The sequence below is a fragment of the Octopus sinensis genome, linkage group LG2 (genome assembly GCF_006345805.1).
Source record: "Octopus sinensis linkage group LG2, ASM634580v1, whole genome shotgun sequence".
NCBI lineage: Eukaryota > Metazoa > Mollusca > Cephalopoda > Octopoda > Octopodidae > Octopus > Octopus sinensis.
In genome coordinates this window covers 121,464,747-121,489,896 of record NC_042998.1, presented here as the reverse complement: position 1 = coordinate 121,489,896, position 25,150 = coordinate 121,464,747, and the positions used below count along the sequence as shown (strand labels likewise).

Below are 25,150 nucleotides of genomic sequence, written 5' to 3'. Positions count from 1 at the left end.
CTGGCTGAAGGAGGTAACAGAACACACACACATGGTGGAAATCAACTTTCAATCAAGGAAGACCACTTCCTAAACTCAGTAATTCCATGTAAACATTCTGAAAGTCCAAGAATTGTTTGGGAGTAGATAAAGTGTTGCACAGTACTGAACATGTATCCACAAACACATACTGAGTTGAAAGGATAGTTGCTAAAATAAGAGTAGAATGGAGAAAGTACAGAGTGCTATTATCTGTGTTAACAGAGTGGATGGTGGTGTGTATTAAGCTTGCATACAAACAACAATGCTACATGGCAGTGAAATGTGGACCTTCAATGCAGAGGGCATGTGAAGATTAGAAAGGATAAAAGCTCTGTTGGCCATGCAAATTTGTTGAGAGAAAACTTTGACATGAGAGGAATCAGTTGTGTGCAAGAGAGACAACTGCACTGGTTTCATCACATGTTGCATATGGATGAGATCAGCTATAAAAAACATGTGCTGGTCACTTAAAGTGGATAGCACCTGTGGAAAAGGGAACCAGAAATGCATAGTACAATGTAGTGACTGCTGATAGAGATGACAGACAATTTACTGGGTTTGAGGAGACCCATTTGTCATGGCAAACATGAGGTCCTGAAACTATCTTGTTTATACTTGTTAATGCTAGGCCTGATTCCAGCACTAAATCTGCCTTGTCAAGCATTCCCCACATCTCCTCCTCCTAACACCCTTTACCACTCTTCTGCTGCTGCAATCGCTTCAGAGAATAATCAACAGATATTTCCCACCATCATTTTTTTTTGTTACCTATTAACTCCTTCTCTTGGAACCATTTCCTTTTAAACATCATTCCACATCCTCATTACCTTCCCTTCCTTTACAACAAGCACCTCTTCTGTATACTTTTAGTTATTTCTGTCTCCCAAGCAATATCTTGAGCTTGCCATATCTCATCTTTAACACCTCTCATAATAGCTATCATTCTCAAAATCCTCTCACACTTGCCAGCCCCACCCATTGCCCCGTTCATTATACCCACTTCATATGTACCTCTGGTCTCCATTTGTCACTGTACACTAGTGTTGCCAACCATTTCTATTTTACACCTCATCACCCATGTCATACTGTGAGGATCAGAAGTGTGAAGTCTATAGGATTGTGAAACAATGTGTGAGAGAGAAAGAGAAAGAGAGAAAGAACAGAGATGTCATTAGGTAGATGAGTATTGAGAATGAAGGCATACGCAGCACTGAGATGGAAGACAAGATGGAAGTGTTACAAAAACCTGCTGAAAGTGAAAAATACATGGAATAAAGAGGGGCTACTTCATGTTCACCCTACAAAAGGTCAAGCAACACAAGTAGTATGGTAGATACAAAAGTAAAAGGTATGAAGAAAGGATAAGCTGCAGTGATGCATAACATATCTGCTGAGATAGTTAATAAAGTCAAACAAGAAGGTATTACACTCAATGACTAGCAGAGGAGGATCATTATAAACTGCTACAAAGGCAAAGGAGATGCTTTGGAGGTAGTAACTATAAATGGAGCAAACGACTGAATCAGGTTATGACCTTCTTGGAAAGAGCCATAGCACAAATTAATTCATAACAGACTGAACCTAGATGAGGTGCAGTCTGGTTTTGTCACCAGTAGAAGACCACTGATGCAATAAAACCACTATGCATGGCTTTTACTGATCTGTACTACACTGAGTAATTTCGTGCCTTTGAGGAAACTAGGTGTGGACAAATGGATTCTAAAAGTTGAATAAGCAACATACGAAGACATAGTAAGTAAAGCAAGGATCAACTATGACTTTAGTGATGAATTTAACATAAAGGTAGATCATCAAATCTCAGTACTACAGGCCATCACAGAGAAGTTTAAGGCTCTATGTCCTTGGGAACTCATCTATGTTGATGACCCAGTTGATAGCTTTTGTTACCTAGATGTAATTAACAAGGGAGGCAGCTGCTGGGAAAGTATAGTAACTTGCTTGAGAGAGAATGGGTTGAATAAAGTTCAGGGAGCTGCTACTCCAGAAGCCTCAGAGTGAAAGGCAGATTGTATGATACTTATTTTAGAACTGCAATACTGCATGTGAACACAAAAGACTTGAGAAGACTGGAAAGAAATGAAGTGATCATACTCCATTGGATGTGCAATCTAAGTGTAAATGAACAATACTGTATAAGAGTGCTGAGAGAAAAACTGAGCATAAGACGACTCAAATGCAGTGTGCAAGAAAGAAAATTGCATTTGTACAGACATGTTATGCATGTGGGTGAAGACAGCTGTATAAAGAAGTGCCAATTGCCAAATCTAGTTGAAGTTTCTGGATGAAGTGGTGAAAGCTGATCTCAGGACCAGGATGTCTGCCAATATGAAGTTCCTAAGAAAATTTGCACACCTCTACAAAATTGCCCACAGGCTCCTTTCAGTTTCCATCTACTAACTACATTCACAAGGGGGGGGGGGTAACAGTTGAAAACACTTGTCCAGGGTGCCATACAATAGGACAAATCTAGCAATTACAAGGTGTAAAAAGGTGAGGCCTAATGTTCGAAATTGTGCTTCACTACCTCATCCCAGGTCTTCCTGGGGCTACCTCTTCCAGAGGTTCCCTCAACCACTAGGATGTGACACTTTTTCACACAGATGTCCTCATCCATTCTCGCCACATGACCACACCAGTGCAGTCGTCTCTCGTGCACACCACATCTGATGCTTCTTAGGCCCAACTTTTCTCTGTCAAGTATGCACACTGACATTACACATCCATCGGATCATACTGGCTTCATTCCTTGTGAGCTTACGCATGTCCTTAGCAGTTACGGCCCAGGTTTCACTGCCATGTAGCATGGCTGTTCGTACACATGCATCATACAGTCTACCTTTTACTCTGAGAGAGGCCCTTTGTCACCAGCAGAGGTAAGAGCTTCCTGAACTTTGCCCAGGCTATTCTAATTCTAGCAGCTACACTTTCAGTGCACCCTCCCCCACAACTGACTAGGTCACCTAAGTAATGGAAGCTATCAACTACTTCTAGTTTATCTCCCTGGAATGTGGCGGATGTTGTTCTCTGCACATTTTCAGTGTTTATTGCTCCTGAGCATCTGTCACATACAAAGACTATCTTCCCAGTTAGCCTTCCCTTGATATTACTGCACCTCTTGTGTGTCCATAGCTTACACTGGGTACATCTTATAGAGTTTCTACCTACGCCTCCACTACAGATCGAGCAGTGCCATCTACCTGAAGGGATTTGTGGTTTGCCTGCCTTCCTACTTATTAGGACTTTGATTTTAGCTAGATTTTAATCCTTGTTTCCACACTTGAAACTTCTCTAGTTCTGATAGTGACTCAGCAATTAGAGCAAGGTCATCAGCATAGAGGAGCTCCCAGGGGCATCCTGTCTTGAATTCTTCTGTTTTTGCCTGGAGGACTATGATAAATAGGGGGCTAAGGACTGAACCTTGGAGGACCCCTAGCTCCACCCGGAATTCTTCAGTGTACTCATTGCCAACCCTCACCTTACTGACAGTGTCCCTGTAAATAGCTTGCACAGCTCTCATTAACCATTTATCTATCCCTAGTTCCCTCATTGACCACTAGATAAGGGATCGGGGGACCTGTCAAGGGCTTTCTCCATGTCAACAAAAGCCAGGTACAGGGGTTTATCTTTGGCTAGGTATTTCTCCTGCAGCTGTCTTACCAGAAATATAGCATCAGTGGTGCTTTTTCCCTGGCACGAACCCAAACTGCATCTCATCTAAACTGACTCTCTCCCTAATTAATTGGGCTATGACCCTCTCCATGACCTTCATTAACTGATCTAACAACTTGATACCTCAGTAATTATTTGTATCTAAAGCATCACCTTTCTCTATGTAGCAGTTGACTATAGTGTTGCTACACCAGTCATTGGGTATGACTCCGTGTATTACCTGGTTAACTATACAGGTGACTAGGCTATAGCCGACACTGCCAGATATTTTGAGCATCTCTGCAGTAGTTCCTGATGGGCCAGGGGCTTTCCCTGCCTTCATATTCTTAGTGTGTGTGTGTATATATATATATATATATATATATATATATATATATAAATGCGCGTATATATATATATATATATATACACCGTGAATCCTCTAGTATAGTCCACCCTTGAGTATAATATGCAGGGGATCGTTAGGGGGCTGTACCTCCGAAAAACCAAAACCATGTGTATAATACGCATCCTTTCTCGAACTTGAGTCAAACAAATACATCCGTGCATGCGTAATACAATAATGATGTTCTTAACTGTTACAAGGGAATGTAAATATGTTTGCAAATTGTTATTGTCACATGTTATTCCGTGTTCTGAATACTTTTATTTTAATAAATGTTGCTTACTGCAAGTTATGGCTGATTCTTTAATGACTTCATTGCTTTCAGGCTTAACTTAAGGTATTTTCGCGCCCAACATCAGAAAATGCGTTGAAATAAACATTGCTTGACAGCAAATAGAGACTTGGATATTGCTTAGAAAATATTTCTCATTTTTAACCTCATACATAGTACACATTAGGGATTTTGACTTTTAAATTTTGGGGAAACAATGTGGATTATACTCATTATATTCAACCACTGTTGAATGAGCCACACTAGTATGTGAAACCACCTCTGATACGTGGCACTTGGTCAACAAAGGAGTTCGACGCCGCTGCCTGCATCTGAGTTTCCTGTTGAGAGGTAGGTTCATCTGAAACCCCTGACAACAAGAGATCCAGTTTAGTTTTAAAGAAACCCACATCAACACTATGCAGGTCTCGCAAGCATTTGGGAAGGATATTGAAGAGCTGTTGTCCCCTGAAACCCAAGATTTCAATCTATTTGAAAACTAGAATTCATGAAACACCTTCCTTTACACTATTGTTCCCTTTTTTTTTTTATTCACTTCATCTCTTTCAAAATATTTAGAATTATATATTATTTTTCGTTTCCCTAACCATTCCATTACCTACTCCCACTGTCTTCATGTCTACCTCTTTCTCTCTCCTCCCTTACATATTCCTCCCTCCCTTTATCTCTCTTTACGCCTACTCTCTCCCTCTCTTTTGCATATCTTACTCTTTTCTCATCTCTCTCCCTCCCTTTCATATCCTCCTCTTTCCTTTCCTTTGCATCTCACAACATCTACCTCCTGTCACCTCACCCTCTCCCTCATATACTTCTCACTCTGTTTCTCCCTCTCTCTCACATCCTTCATTCTTTCCTGTATCTCTTTCTCTCCCTGGAGATTGAAAAAAGGCTGCAACAATCCTATGTGAGGGAGAAAGCAGACAAAGAAGCCTGGGTTATAAAAAACAAGTCAAACCCAAAGGCCTTCTTTCATTACGAGAAAGAAACAGCCTCAGTACACTACAAGATAGGACCCCTCCTCCAAAAAGATGGCTCCTTCACAGATAGCCCAACTAAGATTAGTGAGATACTGAATGACCAGTTCAAAAGTGTCTTTACCACCCAGTTGGAACACAGACAAGTGAACGAACCAGTGGACTTCTTTGCCGCATCACCTATAACCATCGAGGAAGTTACAATGGAATACATTGACATTAGCGAGGAAGATATACTACTAGCCATAGATGAGGTGGACACAAACTCAACTGCTGGTCCTGATGGTTTCCTCAGCAATCCTCCTTAACTCATGTAAGCATGCCCTGGCAAAACCCCTCCAGATTCTCTTCCAGAGCTTTCTTACAAATGGCAAACTGCCAAGCAAACTGAAGGAGGGAATAATATGCTCAATACATAAAGGGGGAAGTAGAGCAGATGCCAAAAACTATAGGCCTATCTCTCTGACTTCACACATCAGCAAGGTCATGGAACGGATAGTCAGAGGGAAATTCATCACATTCCTTGAAGAAAATAACTTGCTGAGTGATACACAGCATGGTTTTCGACCAGGTAGGAGCTGTCTGACCAAGCTCTTACAACATTATGACTGGGTTTTGAGGCAGTTACTCAACAAATCAAATGTGGATGTAATATACCTTGATTTTGCAAAAGCGTTTGACAAGGTGGATCATGGTTTGATATGTCACAAACTGCGTGATCTTGGCATAGCTGGAAAACTTGGAGAGTGGTTACATGACTTCCTGAAAGATAGGAGTCAGGCAGTAGTGGCTAATGGAGCCACCTCTATGAACACACAAATAGTGAGCGGTATTCCACAGGGCACTGTCTTGGGACCACTACTTTTTATAGTGGCCCTCTCAGATATGCCCTCAAATGCCCGGATAGCCACCCTTGCAAGTTATGCAGATATGAAAGTCTCACAGAAAATACAGAACCCCAGCGCTGTTGCACACCTGCAGCATGAGTTGGACTCAATTTACAGATGAGCTGAGGATAATAATATGCAGTTTAATGCTGAAAAATACCAAGCCCTGTGCTACCAGCATCCAAAACTGAATATGAAACCTACAGGGTACACCGGTCCACAGGGAATTTCAATCCAAGAGCCCAAGTCAGTGAGGGACCTGGGTATTAACATGAGTGATGATACCTCTTTCCAAGTGCACATTACCAGGATGGCGACAAAGTGCAGATGACTGGCTGGATGGATCCTAAGAACATTCAGAACCAGAGATAAGGAAACCATGATGGTCCTCTGATGGACATTCGTGCTCAGCTGCCTGGATTACTGCTCACAGCTATGGTCACCCACCAGTGTGAAATTAACAGCAGACCTTGAAGCAATTCAGAGAAGATTCACAAAGAAGACCGTCTCTTTGAAACAGCTCAGCTACTGGGAAAGGTTGGAACAGTTAAGACTACTCCCTGGAGAGAAGACGGGAGAGGTATGCAGTAATATATATCTGAAAGATTCTGGAAGGAATTGTGCCAAATTTTGGCATTGAAAGCCACACCAATGCCAGGACAGGACGACACTACATAGTGCCAAAGATCCTAGCAATGCCATCACGCTTCAGGACCAGTTACTGCAACAGCCTGGGTTTCAAGGGCCCACAGCTTTTTAATATTCTCCCAAAGAGTCTAAGAAACTTGCACAAAGTAGATGTTGGGGTTTTTAAATCAAAATTGGACTTCTTCCTGTCGAGAGTCCCAGATGAACCTACCTCACGGCAAGAGGTGCAAATGAGGGTAGCTACATCAAACTCCATGCTTCACTAAGTGCCTCATATTAGAGGAGGGTCTTAGTAATAACAGTGTAGCAAAACAGCATGGCCACAGCTCTGAGCTGAAACTAGAGAGAGAAAAAACAATGTATAATATATATATATATATATATATATATATATATATATATATATATATAGCAGGAGTGGCTGTGTGGTAAGTAGCTTGCTAACCAACCACATGGTTCCGGGTTCAGTCCCACTGCGTGGCATCTTGGGCAAGTGTCTTCTGCTATAGCCTCGGGCCGACCAAAGCCTTGTGAGTGGATTTGGTAGACGGAAACTGAAAGAAGCCTGTCGTATATATGTATGTATGACTGCGTTTGTCCCTCTAGCATTGCTTGACAACCGGTGCTGGTGTGTTTATGTCCCCACCACTTAGCGGTTCGGCAAGAGAGACCGAAGAATAAGTACTGGGCTTACAAAGAATAAGTCCCGGGGTCGATATGCTCAACCAAAGGCGGTGCTCCAGCATGGCCGCAGTCCAAATGACTGAAACAAGTAAAAGAGTAATATATAACCCTATTATTGTAAGCAGCTGTATCCGTAAAAGATTTTATTTGCAGAGAGCAGAAATTAAAAGAAGACATATGAAATGGACTTGAATGTATGTGAGAGAGAAAGAGAGATAGAGCAAGTGAGTGAAGGTGTGTGTTGAGATGACTGACGTCTTTCAAGGTACATGTACATACATAGAAAATGTGAGGTCATTGCATAAAATTTTTATGATAGTTGATTTATGGAAAAGATTATGTTAAATTTTTGAAATGCAAATATGTGAATGAAAATTAAGTTCAGACCTCTACATGGTAGCTAGACCTGGTAGAAATAGCAGCCAAATCTCCCTCAAAACACCCTACTGTCTTAATCCGACAATTCTACTTATGCAGTTTGAATGAGAAACTGTAACTAAAGATTAAGATTATTAACCCCACAAAGAGGTGAAAGAAGAGAGACAGCAAAGACAAAGTTTTGAATGTCATCCTGTACTCCTCTTGTTGATAGTGAAATGGTATATGCTGTGAGCTAGTGAAATGGTATAGGCAGTGAGCTGGCAGAAACGTTACCATGCCGGCCGAAATGCTTAACGGTATTTTGTCTGTCTTTACGTTCTGAGTTCAAATTCCGCTGAGGTTGACTTTGCCTTTCATCCTTTCGGGGTCGATATAATCGACTTAATCCATTTGTCTGTCCTTGTTTGTCTCCTCTGTGTTTAGTCCCTTGTGGGTAGTAAAGAAATAGGTATTTCGTCTGCCGTTACGTTCAAATTCCACCGAAGTGGACTTTGCCTTTCATCTTTTCGGGGTCAATAAATTAAGTACCAGTTACGCACTGGGGGCGATGTAATCGGCTTAATTTGTTTGTTTGTCCTCTCCGTGTTTAGCCCCTTGTGGGTAGTAAAGAAATAGGTATATGCTGGCTGTGTGAGCAACTGGTTATTTTAATGGTGGAACAAACAGGGGAATTCCATTAGAAAAAGTTTTAATCAATTTTCTCGGTAACTATGGGGGCTAGGAAAAAAATACAAACCACATTCCAATCTATGCACCTGTCTCCACATCTGTGCCATTTTTATGTGAATCCACCCAGCCATTTGGCTGTGAACCTCCAGACAAGAAAGATAATAACGATTGCCCATGTCCAATTTATATTACAGATATATATATGTAAATGTAATATGTGACAAATATTCGGTAGCCATGATAAAACTCTGAGTTTTGGATACCGAGGTGGAAATCCACACCGCCATCTCTTCAGTTATGGCGGCGTGGATTTTCACCTCAGCATCTGAAACTTGGAGTTTTATCATGGCTACCAAATAATTGTCACATATTACACTTACAGACAAATTCCTCTATTTACATAATATCGAGGTCTCTTTCATTCTTTTGTTGTCTTAACATTTTTATCAATAGATATAAATACAGGCACATACACACATATATATATATCATCATAGTATAACGTCCACTTTCCATGCTCGCATGGATTGGACGGTTCAACTGGGGTCTGGGAAGCCAGGAGGCTGCATCAGGTCCAGTCTGATCTGGCAGTTTTTCTACAGCTGGATGCCCTTCCTAACACCAACCACTCCGTGAGTCTAGTGGGTGCTTTTTATGTGCCAGGCAAGGCTGGCAATGGCCACGATTAGTTGGTGCTTTTTACGTGCCAGCGGCACGGAGGCCAGTCGAGGCAGTGCTGGCAACGGCCATGTTCGGATGGTTCTTTTACATGCCACCGGCACTGGTATCACAACTACAATTTCCATTGATTCTTGATCGATTTCGACTTCACTTGCCTCAACAGGTCTTCGCAAGCAGAGTTTTGTGTCCCAAGAAGGAAAGGTATGCATAAGTGGACTGGCTACATCTCAGGTAGAGACCACGGGTTATGGTCTCACTTGTCCTGCTGGGTCTTCTCACACACAGCATACTTCCAAAGGTCTCGGTCACTAGTCATTGCCTCGGTGAGACCTAATGTTCAAAGGTCATGCTGCACTGCCTCAACCCAGGTTTTCCTGGGACTACCTCTTCCACAAGTTCCCTCAACCGCTAGGGTGCGGCACTTTTTCACACAACTATCTTCATCCATTCTTGCCACATGACCATACCAACGCAATCGTCTCTCTTGCACACAACTGATGCTTCTTAGATCCACCTTTTCTCTCAAGGTACTTACACTCTGTCGAGTATGAACACTGATATAATATATATATATATATAAACACACACACATTTCATTAAATACATTATTGTGTTCAAGTTTTATCTTTTTGGTTTTGTAGGCTGACCATCAAAATTTGATAACAAATTTGCAGATTACTAATGCATAATGGTAATGGCTAAAAAAAGACCTTTGTTATGAAAGTCCTCATGAATTCTGTCAGTATATAAGAAACAAGACAAATGTCAAATATATTAAATTCAATTCTTGATAATAACACTGTGAAAGTCTACAAGTGCCAGGTAAGGGTTTAGGAACCAACATTCCAAACCAACCATGAAAAGTTAATAAAATATGAAACATGTAACAAAAAATAAAGAAAAAAGAAAAACTCGAGTGAGCAAGATCTGCTGGTGGAGAGAAGTTATGTTTGCACACACGCTTAGTCTGAAGTATAGAGAACCCATGCATCAGCTAATTCTAAGTATTCATGTCAAAACAGAGACTAGCCTTAAGATAAACCCCATAAAGATGACTAAGTTTTGTCATGATTGGAAACATATTTTGTTGCCCTTTTTCTGTATACTTTTCACTGTGCTACACTGCAATGAGATGACATTTAATCTGCCAGTACTTTATCTCTCCATCAACTTGCATTATCAGATAAAATATTTTTATGGGGTGGGTGGGGGGGAAGTACACAGCAAACAGAAAACATATTTACAAAGATTGTAACATACCCGGTAATTTGTTAATATCCAAACTTAGCTGCCTCTTTTCATCGTAAGTCATTGGCTTTGCATTGTCATCATCATCACTGTCATAAGAACCAGGGGTGGCTGGTTTACTTCGATTCTTCGAGCTGGAAGATCGATTACTAGTTCGCTTATTTTTACTTGATGGGGATTTTTGCTTTGATTTAGGTTTAGAAGATTTAGGTGGTTTAGGTTGTTGTTCAACAGGAGGTTGTTGTACTGGGGCAGGTGGGGGTTGTGGTGGGGGAATTTCAATGACTTTATCTTTTTCTTTTTCCTTCTCCTTTTCCTTTTCTTTGGCTTTCTTTTTCTTTTTGTTTTTCTTTTCTTTTCTTTCTTTCAAACATTCCTGTGTCAGAATCCCTAATTTTTCTTGTATATCTCGGACCTAAACAAAAAGTGAAAAACAAACCACAAACATTACATAAACAGCTTTCTCTTAACATTTTAATACCAATCATTCATTTACTCGACAAGTTGAAATACAATTATTACCTTATAAAAGATATTCCAAAAGATATTTTAATGAACAAGATGTAAATGCCCTTTATATAAAAGCAAGGCTAATCACTCATCCTTGCCCTAACAGCCATGAACAAAATATGTTTAAGAATTTGAAACAATGACATATTGATGGAAATTAAGAACCACTCTTGAATATGGCTGAAATTCTTATATTGTATATACTGCTAGAAAATTAATATATTATATTACACTTACAATCATGAATATGTTAACAAACGTTTTGCCACAGTCAGACTATACAGAAATGCTACTGATAAGTAAGCAAATTCATTAAAGTTAATCACTTATACTTACTTGTTCTTGTAACTGCCGGATCATTTTGTCTCTTTCACCTTCACTTTCATCCTCACTTTCACTGCTTGATGCCGATTCTGATGATGGGGCATCACTTGATGATACCTCTGTTTTAGGGTGTGTAGTGGGTGTTGGTGGCTCAGGAGTTGAAGGTGTTTCATCAGGCATCTTAGCATATTTCATTTCAAACACATCCTGGAAATTATCAAATGTAATTATTTCCAGAACCCTTTTGAAAATATCAATATCTGAAAAACTGTAACAACTACAACCAACATTTTCAGAAGCTCTTCAAGATAACTAGTTTATTTAATCATGCAACTTAGAAGGAATAATTTGATAGTCAGTATAAAATTTCAGTGTATGAAATACATTATAGAATATACTGTTTAATGTCAAGAAAATTATTAACTTGTACCATTTATCTGTAAATTTCAAAAAATATTCACACTTAAGCCGTTCAGGTATAGCCACTAGCTACAATATTTTAACATTATTATTTCTTACAGTTAACAATGTACTTCAGAGCAAGTGCCTGCTACATTACTTTAAGTGTAGAACACATGATGTACACTATGTAGTAATTTTTGTTTCATCTTGTTTTCATATATAGCTCAAAACACAGGTTGTTATACAATTTAAAATTTATACAAAGTTCCTACCTGTAATTTTTTAGCCATCATCACCACATCACTGTCTTGAGGATTATATCGGTAGCAATTTGTGAAAATAGTCCGTACTTCCTCAGCAAACTCAGCAGCTGATTTATATTCCCGATTATCCATTTTTTGCTTAAAAGACAAACAAAATTTCATGACTATTCAGAGAAATAATTCGACTGCACATGTACAAAATATAATATTCTTATATATGAAGAAGTGGGAATGCCTTAATTAAATGACATAAGTCATTCAAATTGCACATGTTGGTAGAGTAACTTTTCTTCTATACTAGGCCAGTGGTTCTCAAACATTTTTTTACTTATAGACCCCTTTGTTTCCTATTTCATTTGGGTAGAACCTCATAGCCATTTAATGTTTAAAAAAAAACAAACATTTTTCAAATGAAATAATAGGAATTGTAACAAAAAATTGTTATATTTTGTTTATTGTAGAAGTATAACCAATTCATTGCACATAAATTTTAACATTTTATATAGGCCCCAGTTGAGAATCACTGTTTTAGGCAAATGTTTGGTTCCAAGCAGAAGCAATATACCCACCATTGAGTTCTTTACAATAGTGGGTTCAAGCTGTCCAACATCTATACAAGGCTTACAGACTGTTCATGGAAAAGACAGCACTGACAAGAGTGATGTGCATAGATAGGTGAGGTTTAACTCTTTCACTACCAAGCCACCTAGAACTGCAAGAGATAACCTCTTCATATCTAAATGAGGATTTCAGCTCAAATTTCATTAGTATATTTGTGAAAACATGATTTCCCTACAGAAACAATTGAGTCACAGTGTACGACATTATAAAAGACACTAGTAGTACACCAGTATACAGAAAACAAACATTGCGCCCTTATTTAAAATAAGGCTCTCACTGTGTTCAAACATACAAAACCTTCCCACAAACCTGAGACATGGCGAATGACATTTTAATTAATATTGTGAATTATTGCATGTATTTATGTATATACACAAGTTTATTTAATTTCACTGAAGGTGCAGCTATTTCATTTTGTAGCTTTCCTCAAAGATAAATTCCAGTATTTTGCTCTACTTTATCTTTATGATACAGAAGTTCAACTGAGAATCCAGTCATGTACACAATTCTATAATAAAATTTTGTTGTTGACCTGAATATTAGCTAATAACTCATTTTCTATGCTGTTTAAACAAAACTGAACCCTTTAGCATTCAAACTGGCCATATACTGCCCAAATATTCTACCTGTTTTATGGTTAAACCAGCCAGATCTTACCTCTCACACCTCCCCTAAAATATCATTCTAAAATTAAACAGTGACATCAGAATCTCAAAGCTATGAGATAATGCATGATTAATTCAAAACAATGTGAATAAGACAGTAATCTGACTGCCAAAAAGTTAAATATTTTTCTATTTTGTCGCATTTACCTGTAATTAGGTTTGTTTTGAGACAAAAATTATGCAATAGATAAATTTAAAAACATTTTGTTAAACTATGTCCTGAAAATCACAATATGTCGATAAATAAAAAAGGGTTGTTCTATGAAACCCATTTGAATTGATGATTATTTTAGAATTTAATTGAAACACATAATGGGTGTAATTTTAGAAATATAGTGAAAAAAGGGTTAAAGATGAAATTGGTATTTATGACAAACTATGCAATGGGAAACCAACTGCAAAATTGTGTGTGTGTGTGTAAAGAAAAACAATCTAAGCAAATTTAAAATTCTTAAAACTGAACCTTAAAATCAAAGATAGATAAGATAAACCACAGATGTGTTTGTAATTCAAACTGTTCAAATTTATTAATGATAATAAACATCTATGTAGCCAATAACTAAATTTCTCAAAAAGAAATGCAATTTCATTAATGATACATACCTTGATACTTCCAAGATCCATAGGTTTCTTTATAATATCATGATAGTCATGGAGTCCTAACAGCTCAGCATCAACTGGTTTGTAAAAAGGCCAAGCATAACCCTACAAACAAATTTTAAATTATTTTATTCATCACTATTTATATGGATTTTTAAAATACTTTTGCTTTTTTTTTTTTATATGACAATGAGTTTTTAAGAAAATTTAAAACATGATCATATGCAAATATCCGCCTAAAGCTACAGAGAAAACAGCACACGGTACCACAGTGAGATAGCAATCCTACATACATTACATACACACAATATATATTATGCAGATACTATATGCCACATAAAAAGCAACATGATGGCACCAAGTAAAAGGCTCCCATACAGGTGCTATTTAAAAAGCACCCAGTATACTCAGTAAAGTAGTGGGCATTAGAAAGGGCATTTAGCCACAGAAACTATGCCCAAACAGACAATTGGAGCCTGGTGTAGCTCCTGCCAAACCATGCCAGCATGGAAAACTAATGTTAAATGACGAGGATGCCAACAACAATTATAAACACAATTACATTGGGCCACTTGTTTCCAGTTCACTATCTTCACTTATCCCTCTTGAAATGCCTGTCACTGTCTGCCAGCATGCTCTTACTGCTATGGTATCATTCATTTTCAGCTTTAAAAGTGTATAGTTAATATAACATTTTACTCTGTTATAGGCAGCATTTATAATGAAGAAATGTATCTCAGAGTGATAAGATGAGAAGTTGCTTATAAAAGTAGTTCCAGCAATATGCAAATTTCACATAGTGTGGAAAAGTTTGATTTCAATGAAGTAATGCTATAAATAAAATTGGATATCAATATTACGACATATAGCCCATATCAAAATGCAAACTAAAACAGTAAGTATTTACATTTATTTTATATAAGAAAAACTCCGAAAGTTTAGAAAATATGCATTATTTACCGCATGCTTCTTGGCAAATAGTTCTTTAAGCAAAACATTGCAGTATTTCAACTGTTCTGAGAGTTTACCTTTTTTGTTTTTTGAGCTATGTTGTGCCTAGGAAAAAAAAAAAGAAAAGAAAAAAAAGGAAGCATAGATTATAATGCAGCAAAAATCCATTCGTAGTTCTTTTGTATTAAACTGCCAGCAATAGGTCTACATTTACCACCATTCGCTCAATGTTCATATACTACATTATAGGTTTGCTTTCTTACAACATTAGGGTCATTACAATAGATCAGTTTCACCCAGAAACAGGTTTTGGCATGCAAATTATCGTATGAGTATGATTAAAAAATTATACTAATAATCAAGAGGTATATTCAAATGTTAATAGTGTAAAAAATAAATGGTATCAATACATTATAGAACAAGTGACAAATATAGTTTCTATTCTGACTGCTAACTCTAATCACATTTTTTATAGCTATAATTTTATGAGGATCTGTTTCTATGTGAAGATATGTACAGAAGGTACAGGTGTTCATACACACCTAACTACTTATGTGGCATGCAAATATGCTACACACCATAGGAAGTTTATCAAAGATGCTGAGGCATAATATGAAATAGGTTGTTGAAAGCAAAATATACTAAAAGGTTTTATATCTGCCATATTCTAAACCTACTATTTTTCTAGACATCTAATTGTAGAAATTAAAAAAAAGTAAGTAATAAAATAACATTGAAAATATATACATTGTTCCATTTTCTTGCTAAGTTAACAAAAAACTATTTACTAACGACCATTTGAAATAGATTCTTTATTTTATGAACAATTTCAATGAAACAAAGCAACACTAGATTAAACCAGAGACAATTTAAATGAAGAAGTGAAAAAAAAAGAAAAAGAAAAAAATGAATGGAGAACAACTAATATAATAGAGTATTGAGAAAAGAAACTCCAACCAGTTATGAGATATCACAAAAGTTAGTTTTAATACATGCAATATTTCCAAAAGTAAAAGATAAATATTGCTTATGTGAAATGCACTTTAAAAATACTTAATATCATATGGACTATAAGCATGTAATTAAAATTTTCATGCACTATATTCAATTAATCAAGACATTTATCTGCCTCGTATAGTATTGCGTTCACACATACATCTGGCATCTTATATGAAATAGGAAAATATACTTCATACTTGCCAACCTTTGGAACAGATTTAGGAGATCTTGACTTATTTCGGAGGGAGATTGTTACATCTGGAGGGAGATTCTTGTACTCATGATTCTCAAGTAAAAGCATCTGAAAGTACACATGTTTATTAACTACAAGCAGAAGATCAGAAACTAAAGAAAACAAAGCAAAAAGGAAAAGAAAAAGTAACCTGTTTAAATACAAAAAGTCATCATTATTTGAATCCTATTCAAAGGCTTTTAAAATTCAATCATTAAAAATATTTCTAAAACAAACAATGGAAAAAAAAATATCGTAAGATTCTTAAAAAAAAAAAAAAAATGAAGGCTGGCAAGACCAAGCAACAATCTGGTGTCCAATAGATCTACAGAAATTCTAAAGAACTATTATTCTGAACACAAGAATATATACTATAAAAGTAATTCCATGAAACCAAGTAAATTTTATATACAAATACTTTTATTTTAATTAAGGTATTGAAGTTAGGACCTGAACTTATTTCAATGCTAGAAGCAGTATTATAAATCAAATGAGCTCAAGTTTTCTAAGTCCACTATTTTGCTCAAAAGAATAGAAAAGAAAATCTCTCGAAACTTTTAGGTGATAATCAGCTAAGAGTAACAAGAAATTCTAACAATCCATGCCAAAATAAATAACAAAATAAAAAGTATTAAACACAAAATATTTATAATCAAACAGTTCAAGTATTCTCACAGAAGACTTGATCAACAGCAATAATTTCAGTTCAAATCTTGTTTGAAACAAAATCAAAGGAACTTACACATCTTTAAAAGATGGATTAAAACAATGTTAAATATGTCAAAATTTATATTTACCTGATCTTCGGGTAAATCCCTCTTGGGCTTTTTTATTTGCCTGTTACTCTCTCTTCTTAAGGGTATTTTAGCTGATGACGAGAGCTTATTATCAAACTTAGGCTCATAGACAGACGATGGGTTATAAACTGATGGAACTGTAGCAGGACCAATGCTGCCAGGAGTAGTTGTATCTGCTTTCCGTTTAACACCTTTCTTTGTCTGCAAGATAAATATTGACATTCAATTTTAACACAATGTGTTGCTAAACATTTACATCTGTCCCTACCTAATCAGCAGTTTTCTAGAAGAGTATGAACACTTAATACATATCAAAACAAATTATTGATTAATAAACCAATTACAGTGTTATTTTTAACAGATTTCTGAAAATATTAGTTTTATAATTATCATAAATAGTAACATTATTTGAAAAGGATCAAGTCAAAGTGGGTTACCTTTGTAGGTTGAGATGGTGGTAAAACAGTTCCTTGAACTTGTGAGGATTCTGACTCTTCTTCCTTCAAGGATTTAACAATAGTGGCTGACTGGTTAGCAGTGTAATTACGGACTGGTGAAGCTACAGGAGAGGTTACCTGAGTTGGTGCTGCAGTAGTTGGAGCTGCTAAAGCAGCCTGGGATGCTGGAGGAGCAACTGGTGCAGCACATATTGTTGGAGCAGAAGAGGGAGGTGGAACAGCAGTGGCACAGGAAGCAGATGCAGAATTGGCAGCATTAGCAGCAGATGAGGAAGAGCCTCCTTTAGAACTTGTTGCCTTCTTAGGGGGTACAGTAGTTTCAACTTCCTAAAAATATAATAGACATCCAGTAACTCAATAAACCGACATTTACTTTAAATGTTCAATAAATAATATACCATTCATACTATACTCATTAACTCACCTCTTGAGGCATTTGAGCCACCTTTTGCAGGAATAATTTTTCTAAAGTCTGGGCCATAAGAACAATATCCTGAAATTATAAAAAAAAAATGCAAACGATTAATGGAGTTTCAAAATACAAAGCATATACATAATTGCATGAAAAATAATCTTGTTTTAACTGATTATTCATTTTCTCGATTAATTGTCCCCAGATTGTAACTGAAGATAATAAAAGCCATCTAGTCTTATATTGTTGAAAGTGTTAAAAACAAATGTAAAATACACCTTCTTACCTCGCCAGGTTTGTTATAGACATAACAATTTGTGAACATAGTGTTGAAGTCATTGATACACTCCTTTGCACTGTGATAATAATTTGTTTCAAGGCGCTTTTTTATAGTCCCCAGATCCATTGGGAACTTAATAATTTTGTGATAATCCTACAAAGATAAATATGAAATTTGTAATTATATGACCAACAATGATGTCCACAAGTTTTCAACTTGTCTAAAACTTTAGCAAATTCTAAACAAGTTTACTGAATCTGTACATCACTACATCCACTCCTTAACACTACCCAATGTCTACATTTATCACATACACTTCCTTATTTATCATTACAACACTTGTTTTTTATTCATCATATTCACTCCTTCTCATTCACCACCCCTAACCATTTCTCAGTCTCCTATACATTCTTGTAACCTCTACCACCCTCATTCCCTGTTCTCCTGTCTACATTTACTTCCACTCACCACATACCTTCAGGGTCCACCCAAACAATTCAACAACACTATTTTTATTACCCTCTCTCTTTCCAACTCTATCTCAGTCACTCCCACCCTCTCATCTACAGTGTAAGTAACCTTCACAAGAAGACCCCCACTCTGTTCTGGCCTCTTCTCTCCTAGCATAAAGCTGCCTTCCTTTCCTCCCTTCTTTACTGTAGTCCTGCAAGCTGGATGCCGACCACACTAGTTTCATGAACGAAGCATCCAACTGTAGAAACCAGGCCCTCTTCATTAAATCATTTCATGTTGACCTGCTCCTTACACAATACACATCTTTCTCCTGTTTACTGTACGATTACTTGTATTCTGATGCTCTTCTTCCCTTCAGTACTGCCACTCAGCATCTACAAACCCCTACCTGCCCTCCAATTATGTATCACTGATCAACTCTTCATTCCTGTCTATCATTCACTGCATTCATACATCAGCCCAACCCAATCTCAAGTCATCTGCTATTCTTCCCTACTATTCATATTTATCAATTGACTACTCACATCTCAACCTATGTTCATCATTCAACATTCTTAATTTGTTTACTCATATATTTTTACTGTTTGTTGCCACTCCTATTCACCTTCTTGTACCTTGAGGGTACCCTGACACCTTGTGAACACTATTTTGATATCTTTCTCCAGCTTCATTCTGCTCTTCTACAATGTGAGTAGCCATGCAGTTCCACTACAGAAAAATACCTTCTTTCATTACTCCTCAATCTATCATTACCTAGAACAAAACTACATATCTCTTTCTACTATTGTTCCACTCAGCCGAAGAGGATCTTTTGCAACTTAAAATACACAAATTACACATTTGTATATGTGTATTTAATATATGTGTGTGTTTGTGTATGTATATATATATATACACACACACACACACATTTATATGTAGAGCTTCGACTTCAAATTTGGCATTTTTACCCTCAGCCTAGCCAGCATCAATTTCAAATATCTTTGTAATTGTCAACTTTGTCAGAATTGTAAAAGAAGTTTTGTAAAGGATTACAAAGTTTCATACAAACTGTCATATATATATATACACACACGCGCACACATACATTTAGTACATTACCTTAAAAAAAACACTACATACTGTGGGTGTGTATTATATATTATATGAATGTGAGTGTATGTGAGTTTAGCCCCCAAAACGCTCTAAAACTGTGTGTCCTCAAGAAAAAAGAATTTGATTTTCGAAACCTGCAATCCAAAGAGGTCATTCATAAATAATAATAAAAAATATAATTTGCCACAAGAAATAACTTTTAGCTTGATAACTCTCTTACTCTCTGTAACCACCAGTCTATCTCTTATTTATCACTATCTCTGTGTACATGTATTTCTCATGCACTGATTTTATTTTGTTCGCTAGCAGAGATACTCGGCGTTGCTTGGGATTAAAATGGCATAGTTTGTATATAATATATTACAGTTATGTTGAAACAGGTGATATGGGAAAGTGCAGCATTGACAAAAAAACATTTGTGGAGTAAATGACTGGCTAATTTTACTAAGCAACATGCTATGCGTCTGTTTGGAGTATTTCAGGCCCTAACCTGTCATGGAAAATTGGGGGTGAGGGTTACGCGTTTTTGAATGCACTGAAAAGCTGTCAGTGGATATACTCTCTTTTGCAGTAGTCAGCGCTGTATCTAACATGACCCATCATCTGAAATTTTGACACAACCTTTGGGTTTGTTGTCATACATCACTCATAAATTAAATTTGGAGGAGCTGTGGTTGTTCATTTGTGGGTAACAGAGAACCATAGACTTGCCTATGAATTTTGACGATGCAGTAAACAATGTCATTTGAAATGCAGAGTCGTATTGTCTGATATTGTTCATAAAATCCTTTAACTGCCTTCTAGAAGATCCACAAGAGGTTGAGAAGGAGCTGGTAGTGCTGGCAATGTTACCTGACCGCCTGAGCAGCACATACCATTTGTTTCATTTGAAAATTTTAAGCCTTTACAGAAATGACAATTTGTGTTTAGCACACCAATTTGGACAGAGTTATTTTTATAAGAATGGGAAGGATCATATCTGAAAACAGCATCAGGAGTTGTGAAAAATGAAATTGTATGTAGTCTGTTTCTGAGAGCTTATTCTATTGGACCTCTGTCTAATCATTAAAACATTGATTTAATGATACAGCATCAAATGCTGCAGCATGCATTTACTTATCTTGGGAGAGTCTCATCTCCCTTTTCTCTTGAGGCTGTTTGACGTGCTGCAGCATGCCTTTGCTGATCTCGAGAAAATCTCATCTCACTTATCTCTTGAGACTCTCACCTTCAGTTTTCTACAATTCTCCTTGCTTTATACTTGTTTCTAGAGATTACATATTTTCTTTGGTGGCATATTTTTTTTAGTATCGTAAACAAAAAATTATACATTAATCCCTATTTTTGTAAGCTGCTGTATGTATGTAGTAGGTTTTATTTTTGGATGCAGTATAAATTAACCGTATAGAAGCACATGTATGAACTGCTAATTTAACGGTAAATGCCACAATTATTATAGATAAATTTCTTAATATATATAAGGGTAAATTTGAAACTGTAAACACCTTGCAACTGCTGCGATAACTATTAACTGGTATTTGAACAGTAAATATGTATTTTTATATACCTTGACCTGCCACCTTTTTGTCAAGAGTTTCACCTCCAGCCATTCGTTATGTCAGTTAACACACACTGACACACCATTCTGCTGTGGTGGCCGTAAAGACGGAAAGTTGCCAATGTATAACGTTGGTCACATTAGGATGTAAATTACTCATTTATAATAGAAATAAGATGATCTTTGTAATTTTGGTTGAAACTGAAAGTGTGAAACTATTCTCATTTTCTAATGAAACCTGGTCATTGTAGAGCAGTGTCTTTCAAATAACCATAGCTGGTTACTGAGATAACGTAGAATATATGTAAATGAAAATATAGTTTATTTGGTAGCCAAAAAATTACTGAATATTGTATGTCAAAATGGGCAACCCAATTTTGGAATGCATAAGGAACATACGCGTGCGTGCACACACACACACACACACTCTCTCTCTCTCACTTTTAGAACATACATAAGGTATGGAACATCAGCATTTCTCTGTCACCTGCTATCCCTGTCTTTCATCTTCTATAGAAACTTGTTTTCTCTCCGTTTCTTTCTCTTGCCTGTCTTTTTCTCATTTTGCGTTTCTCTCACTGATTCCGTAAAAATTTATTTGAAGAGAGCAGAAATTGAAAGAAGAGAAAGCAAAAAGGACAGAGAGAAAGAAAGCGAAGGAGATGAGAAAGTGAAAGATGTATGCATGTGTATGAGAGAAAGAGAGAGACAGAAAAAGAGGTGTGCATGTGTGTGAGAGAAAGAGAGAGACAGAGAAAAAGAGATAGAGTGAATGAGTGAAAGTGTGTGTTGTGATGATTGATGTCTTTTAAGATACACACATATAGAAAATGTGACGTCATTGTCATCATTGTATAAATGTGTACAATTGTTTATTTGTGGAAAAGATTATAATGTTAAATTTTTGTAATGCAAATATGTAAATGGAAATTAAGTTTAGTTTCTAGCCGAAATAGGACTGAATCTTTTGATACCCCATACATCAAAAATCAGTAACTTGGTTTTGGAATGCATAAGGAATACATATATATAGGACAGACTTCTTTCAAACTGAAAGTATTATCTCACATTACAATAGAGATGGAATACTGAAATAATCTAAGAGATGAGAGATTGCTCTGGGCTCGCATTAGGCTAGTTGAAAATTTTCTTGGCCCATGACAATGCATGGACCCTAAGTAAAGCACGTGTAAAATTTGAATGAAATCGGTTGCGTAGTTCTCGAGTTTTAGGGATTCAGAAGCAGACACACACATTCTCATCTTTATATATATATATAGATAACTGTATCTTCTAAAGTTTACTTTCATTTTATCACAGCTATTAAGCACAAATCCTGTTTTCTTATTGAGTGAAAATGATCAAGCAGTAACATTTTTCTAACATTTCTCTGGAATATATGGATCACAAATTTGGATTCAGTGTGAAAAAAAGCACATCAGTATACCAAATTTGAAAATTTTCACTTACTTATAAATTTCAAAATCTGTGATTATAACAGAAAAGATCTATTTATCCCTTCATTTTTCACTTTTCTCATGGTAAGTTTTTCCCCCTTTCTATATATATTTCCCATGCTCTCTCTCACTCACTATATGTTTTTCTTATACACAAGGACTTACTCTGGTGTGGGTAGGAGATTAAAAATTTAAATTACAAAATTTTATTTTTGTTGTTGCTTAAATCCCAGGAATGGACTACTGCATCATCATTCCATAAAATGTGTTTATGGGAAGAAAAAATTCCAAAACTTCAATACATATTAGAGTGACAAAGAAACAAGGTAGGTACCAGGTGGTTGTGAGATACGCTAGAAACAACAGCTAAATCTCTCTTAAATCACACACCTTCCCACCTGAAAATTATTTTGAAATTAGAAACAGACTGCAGAACAGACCTGTTCATATTTTAAAACTATAATATAAAAAAATTGGGGAAAAAAGCCAACTTTTAGGACTTGGGGTAGGTGGGTTTAATGAAAAAAGAAAAAAATTCCTTGTTTTTAAATTGTTTCATGTTTAAAAATAAGGAATGAGGATTGTAATGATGATTGCTAATTTCCAAATTAGTTTTTAAAAAGCTTCAAGGCTCCTCTCATCATTTTAAGTGCATATGGAGGGGGGGGGGGCATTTTTTATATTTTTAAAACTAAGATGTCTCTCAGGTTTGTAAGTAGATAGTGCAAAATGTAAGAAAAAGACAAAATCAGTCCAAAATGGGGAGGAGGAGGGATTCGTAAATTCTCTCCTTACCAAATTCATTCAAAAATAGCTTTCATCAGTTTGGAGCTTAGATGACTAGCCCAAGGTGCCACACAATAAGACTGAAGCTGAAACTAGGAAGCAAGCTTTTCAAGCATACAATCATAGCTACACACACCATCATCATCATTTTAACATTTATTTTTCTATGGACAGATGCTCTTCCTGTTCCAGAAGACTGGAAATGAATGATACCACCCGTATGATGGTATCTCCTGATGTCAAAACTTTACATTCTGCCTACCAAATCCACTCATAATGTTTCAGTCAACCTGGGGTGATAGCAAAACACTTGCCCAAAATAACATGGGACCAATCCCAAGACCATATGGTTAGGAAATGAATGAACAGTCATACTAGTAGCTCACAAACATGCACACAAAATCCTCTTGCGAGCGTGACCTAGGCATCACTGTCAGCAGTGATTTGCGTTGGACAAAGCATATCTCTAAGATTGTCAGGAAGGCCGAGGGTGTCTTGGCATCACTCAGCAGGTCTTTTGTTAGCCGCTCTCCAGCCATCTATTTAAAACTGTATACAGCTATGGTACGACCACACTTGGAATTTGCATCATCAGTTTGGAACCCCTATCTTGCACAGAACATTGACCTCCTGGAATCTGTCCAGAGACGTGCAACCAAACGCATACCCTCCATCAGACACCTACCATATTCTGAGCGCCTTGTTTCCCTGGGCATGGATTCACTGAAGCTCCGGCGTCTGGCGACGGACTTGGTAAACACCCACAAAGTTATCAACCACCTCACCAACAACAACACTGAACACCTTTTTGATCTCCATGTGTCTAACACACGTGGACATGCCTACAAAGTCAGAAAACAATACAGCTCCCATGACTTTCGGAAACATTTTTTCACGCTCAGAGTTGCTGAAGCATGGAATAAACTGCCTGCGTCAGTTGTTGACTGCCATGACACTGCATCTTTTAAGGCCCTCATGCTTTCCGAAATCCGCCGAAACTACACCTGATTATATATACACTTTAGATGAGTTGTAGTGCACCTGAGCACTGTACACAATTATTATTATCATTATCATTATTATTATTATTATTATTATTATTATATCATTTAACCCTTTCGATAACAACCCAGCTGAAACCACCTCTGGCTCTGTAGTACAAATGTCTTGTTTTCATAAGTTCTGAATTAAAATCTTCCACCAAACATTAGTCACAATTTATGTTCCTATCACTAGCTTAATGATAACTAAATTATTTTACTAAATTCTTTGTTATATCTAAAATTAATTGAAAGAAACACAGAGCATCTCAAAATAAATACAGTAATGAAAGGATTAACATCCATTTTCCACGCTGGCATGGTATAGACATATATAATAGGTTTCTTTCAGTGTCTGTTCAGAAGCTTTTACCGAGTGATTATATAGATACTGAGCCCCCAAAACCTACACTGTTGAGATGCAAATTCTTTCGTCACACAGCCATACCTATGTATACATACTATTAATCATTAAAACACAAATAGCGCAATAGCTAGATAACTGCAAACAAATGACACCTTTTGTATGAGGGTGGCATTTGTTTATAGTTAGTGTATGAAGCCAAAAATAAAGAGAAAGAACACATATGTATCCCACCAACTTGCAGTTTCTGTCCACCAAATCCCATTGCAAGATTTTGGGTGACCAGGGGCAATAGCAAAAGA

The 25,150-nt window shown here is 36.8% G+C and overlaps 1 protein-coding gene across 5 annotated transcripts in view; it reads right to left on the bottom strand.

Annotated features, from left to right (window-relative positions):
- Positions 1 to 25,150, bottom strand: part of LOC115232611 (bromodomain-containing protein 3) — a 94,928-nt gene that overhangs the window by 30,767 nt on the left and 39,011 nt on the right. For all 5 annotated transcript variants that reach the window (XM_029802594.2, XM_029802596.2, XM_029802597.2 and 2 more), the window contains exons 4-13: positions 18,081 to 18,227; positions 17,807 to 17,875; positions 17,362 to 17,709; positions 16,925 to 17,125; positions 16,101 to 16,196; positions 14,906 to 15,001; positions 13,949 to 14,050; positions 12,069 to 12,197; positions 11,407 to 11,601; positions 10,573 to 10,975 (exon numbers count right to left, since the gene is read on the bottom strand). In XM_029802594.2, coding sequence (XP_029658454.1) covers positions 10,573 to 10,975; positions 11,407 to 11,601; positions 12,069 to 12,197; positions 13,949 to 14,050; positions 14,906 to 15,001; positions 16,101 to 16,196; positions 16,925 to 17,125; positions 17,362 to 17,709; positions 17,807 to 17,875; positions 18,081 to 18,227 — 1,786 coding nt within the window. The remainder of the gene's footprint in view (positions 1 to 10,572; positions 10,976 to 11,406; positions 11,602 to 12,068; positions 12,198 to 13,948; positions 14,051 to 14,905; positions 15,002 to 16,100; positions 16,197 to 16,924; positions 17,126 to 17,361; positions 17,710 to 17,806; positions 17,876 to 18,080; positions 18,228 to 25,150) is intronic.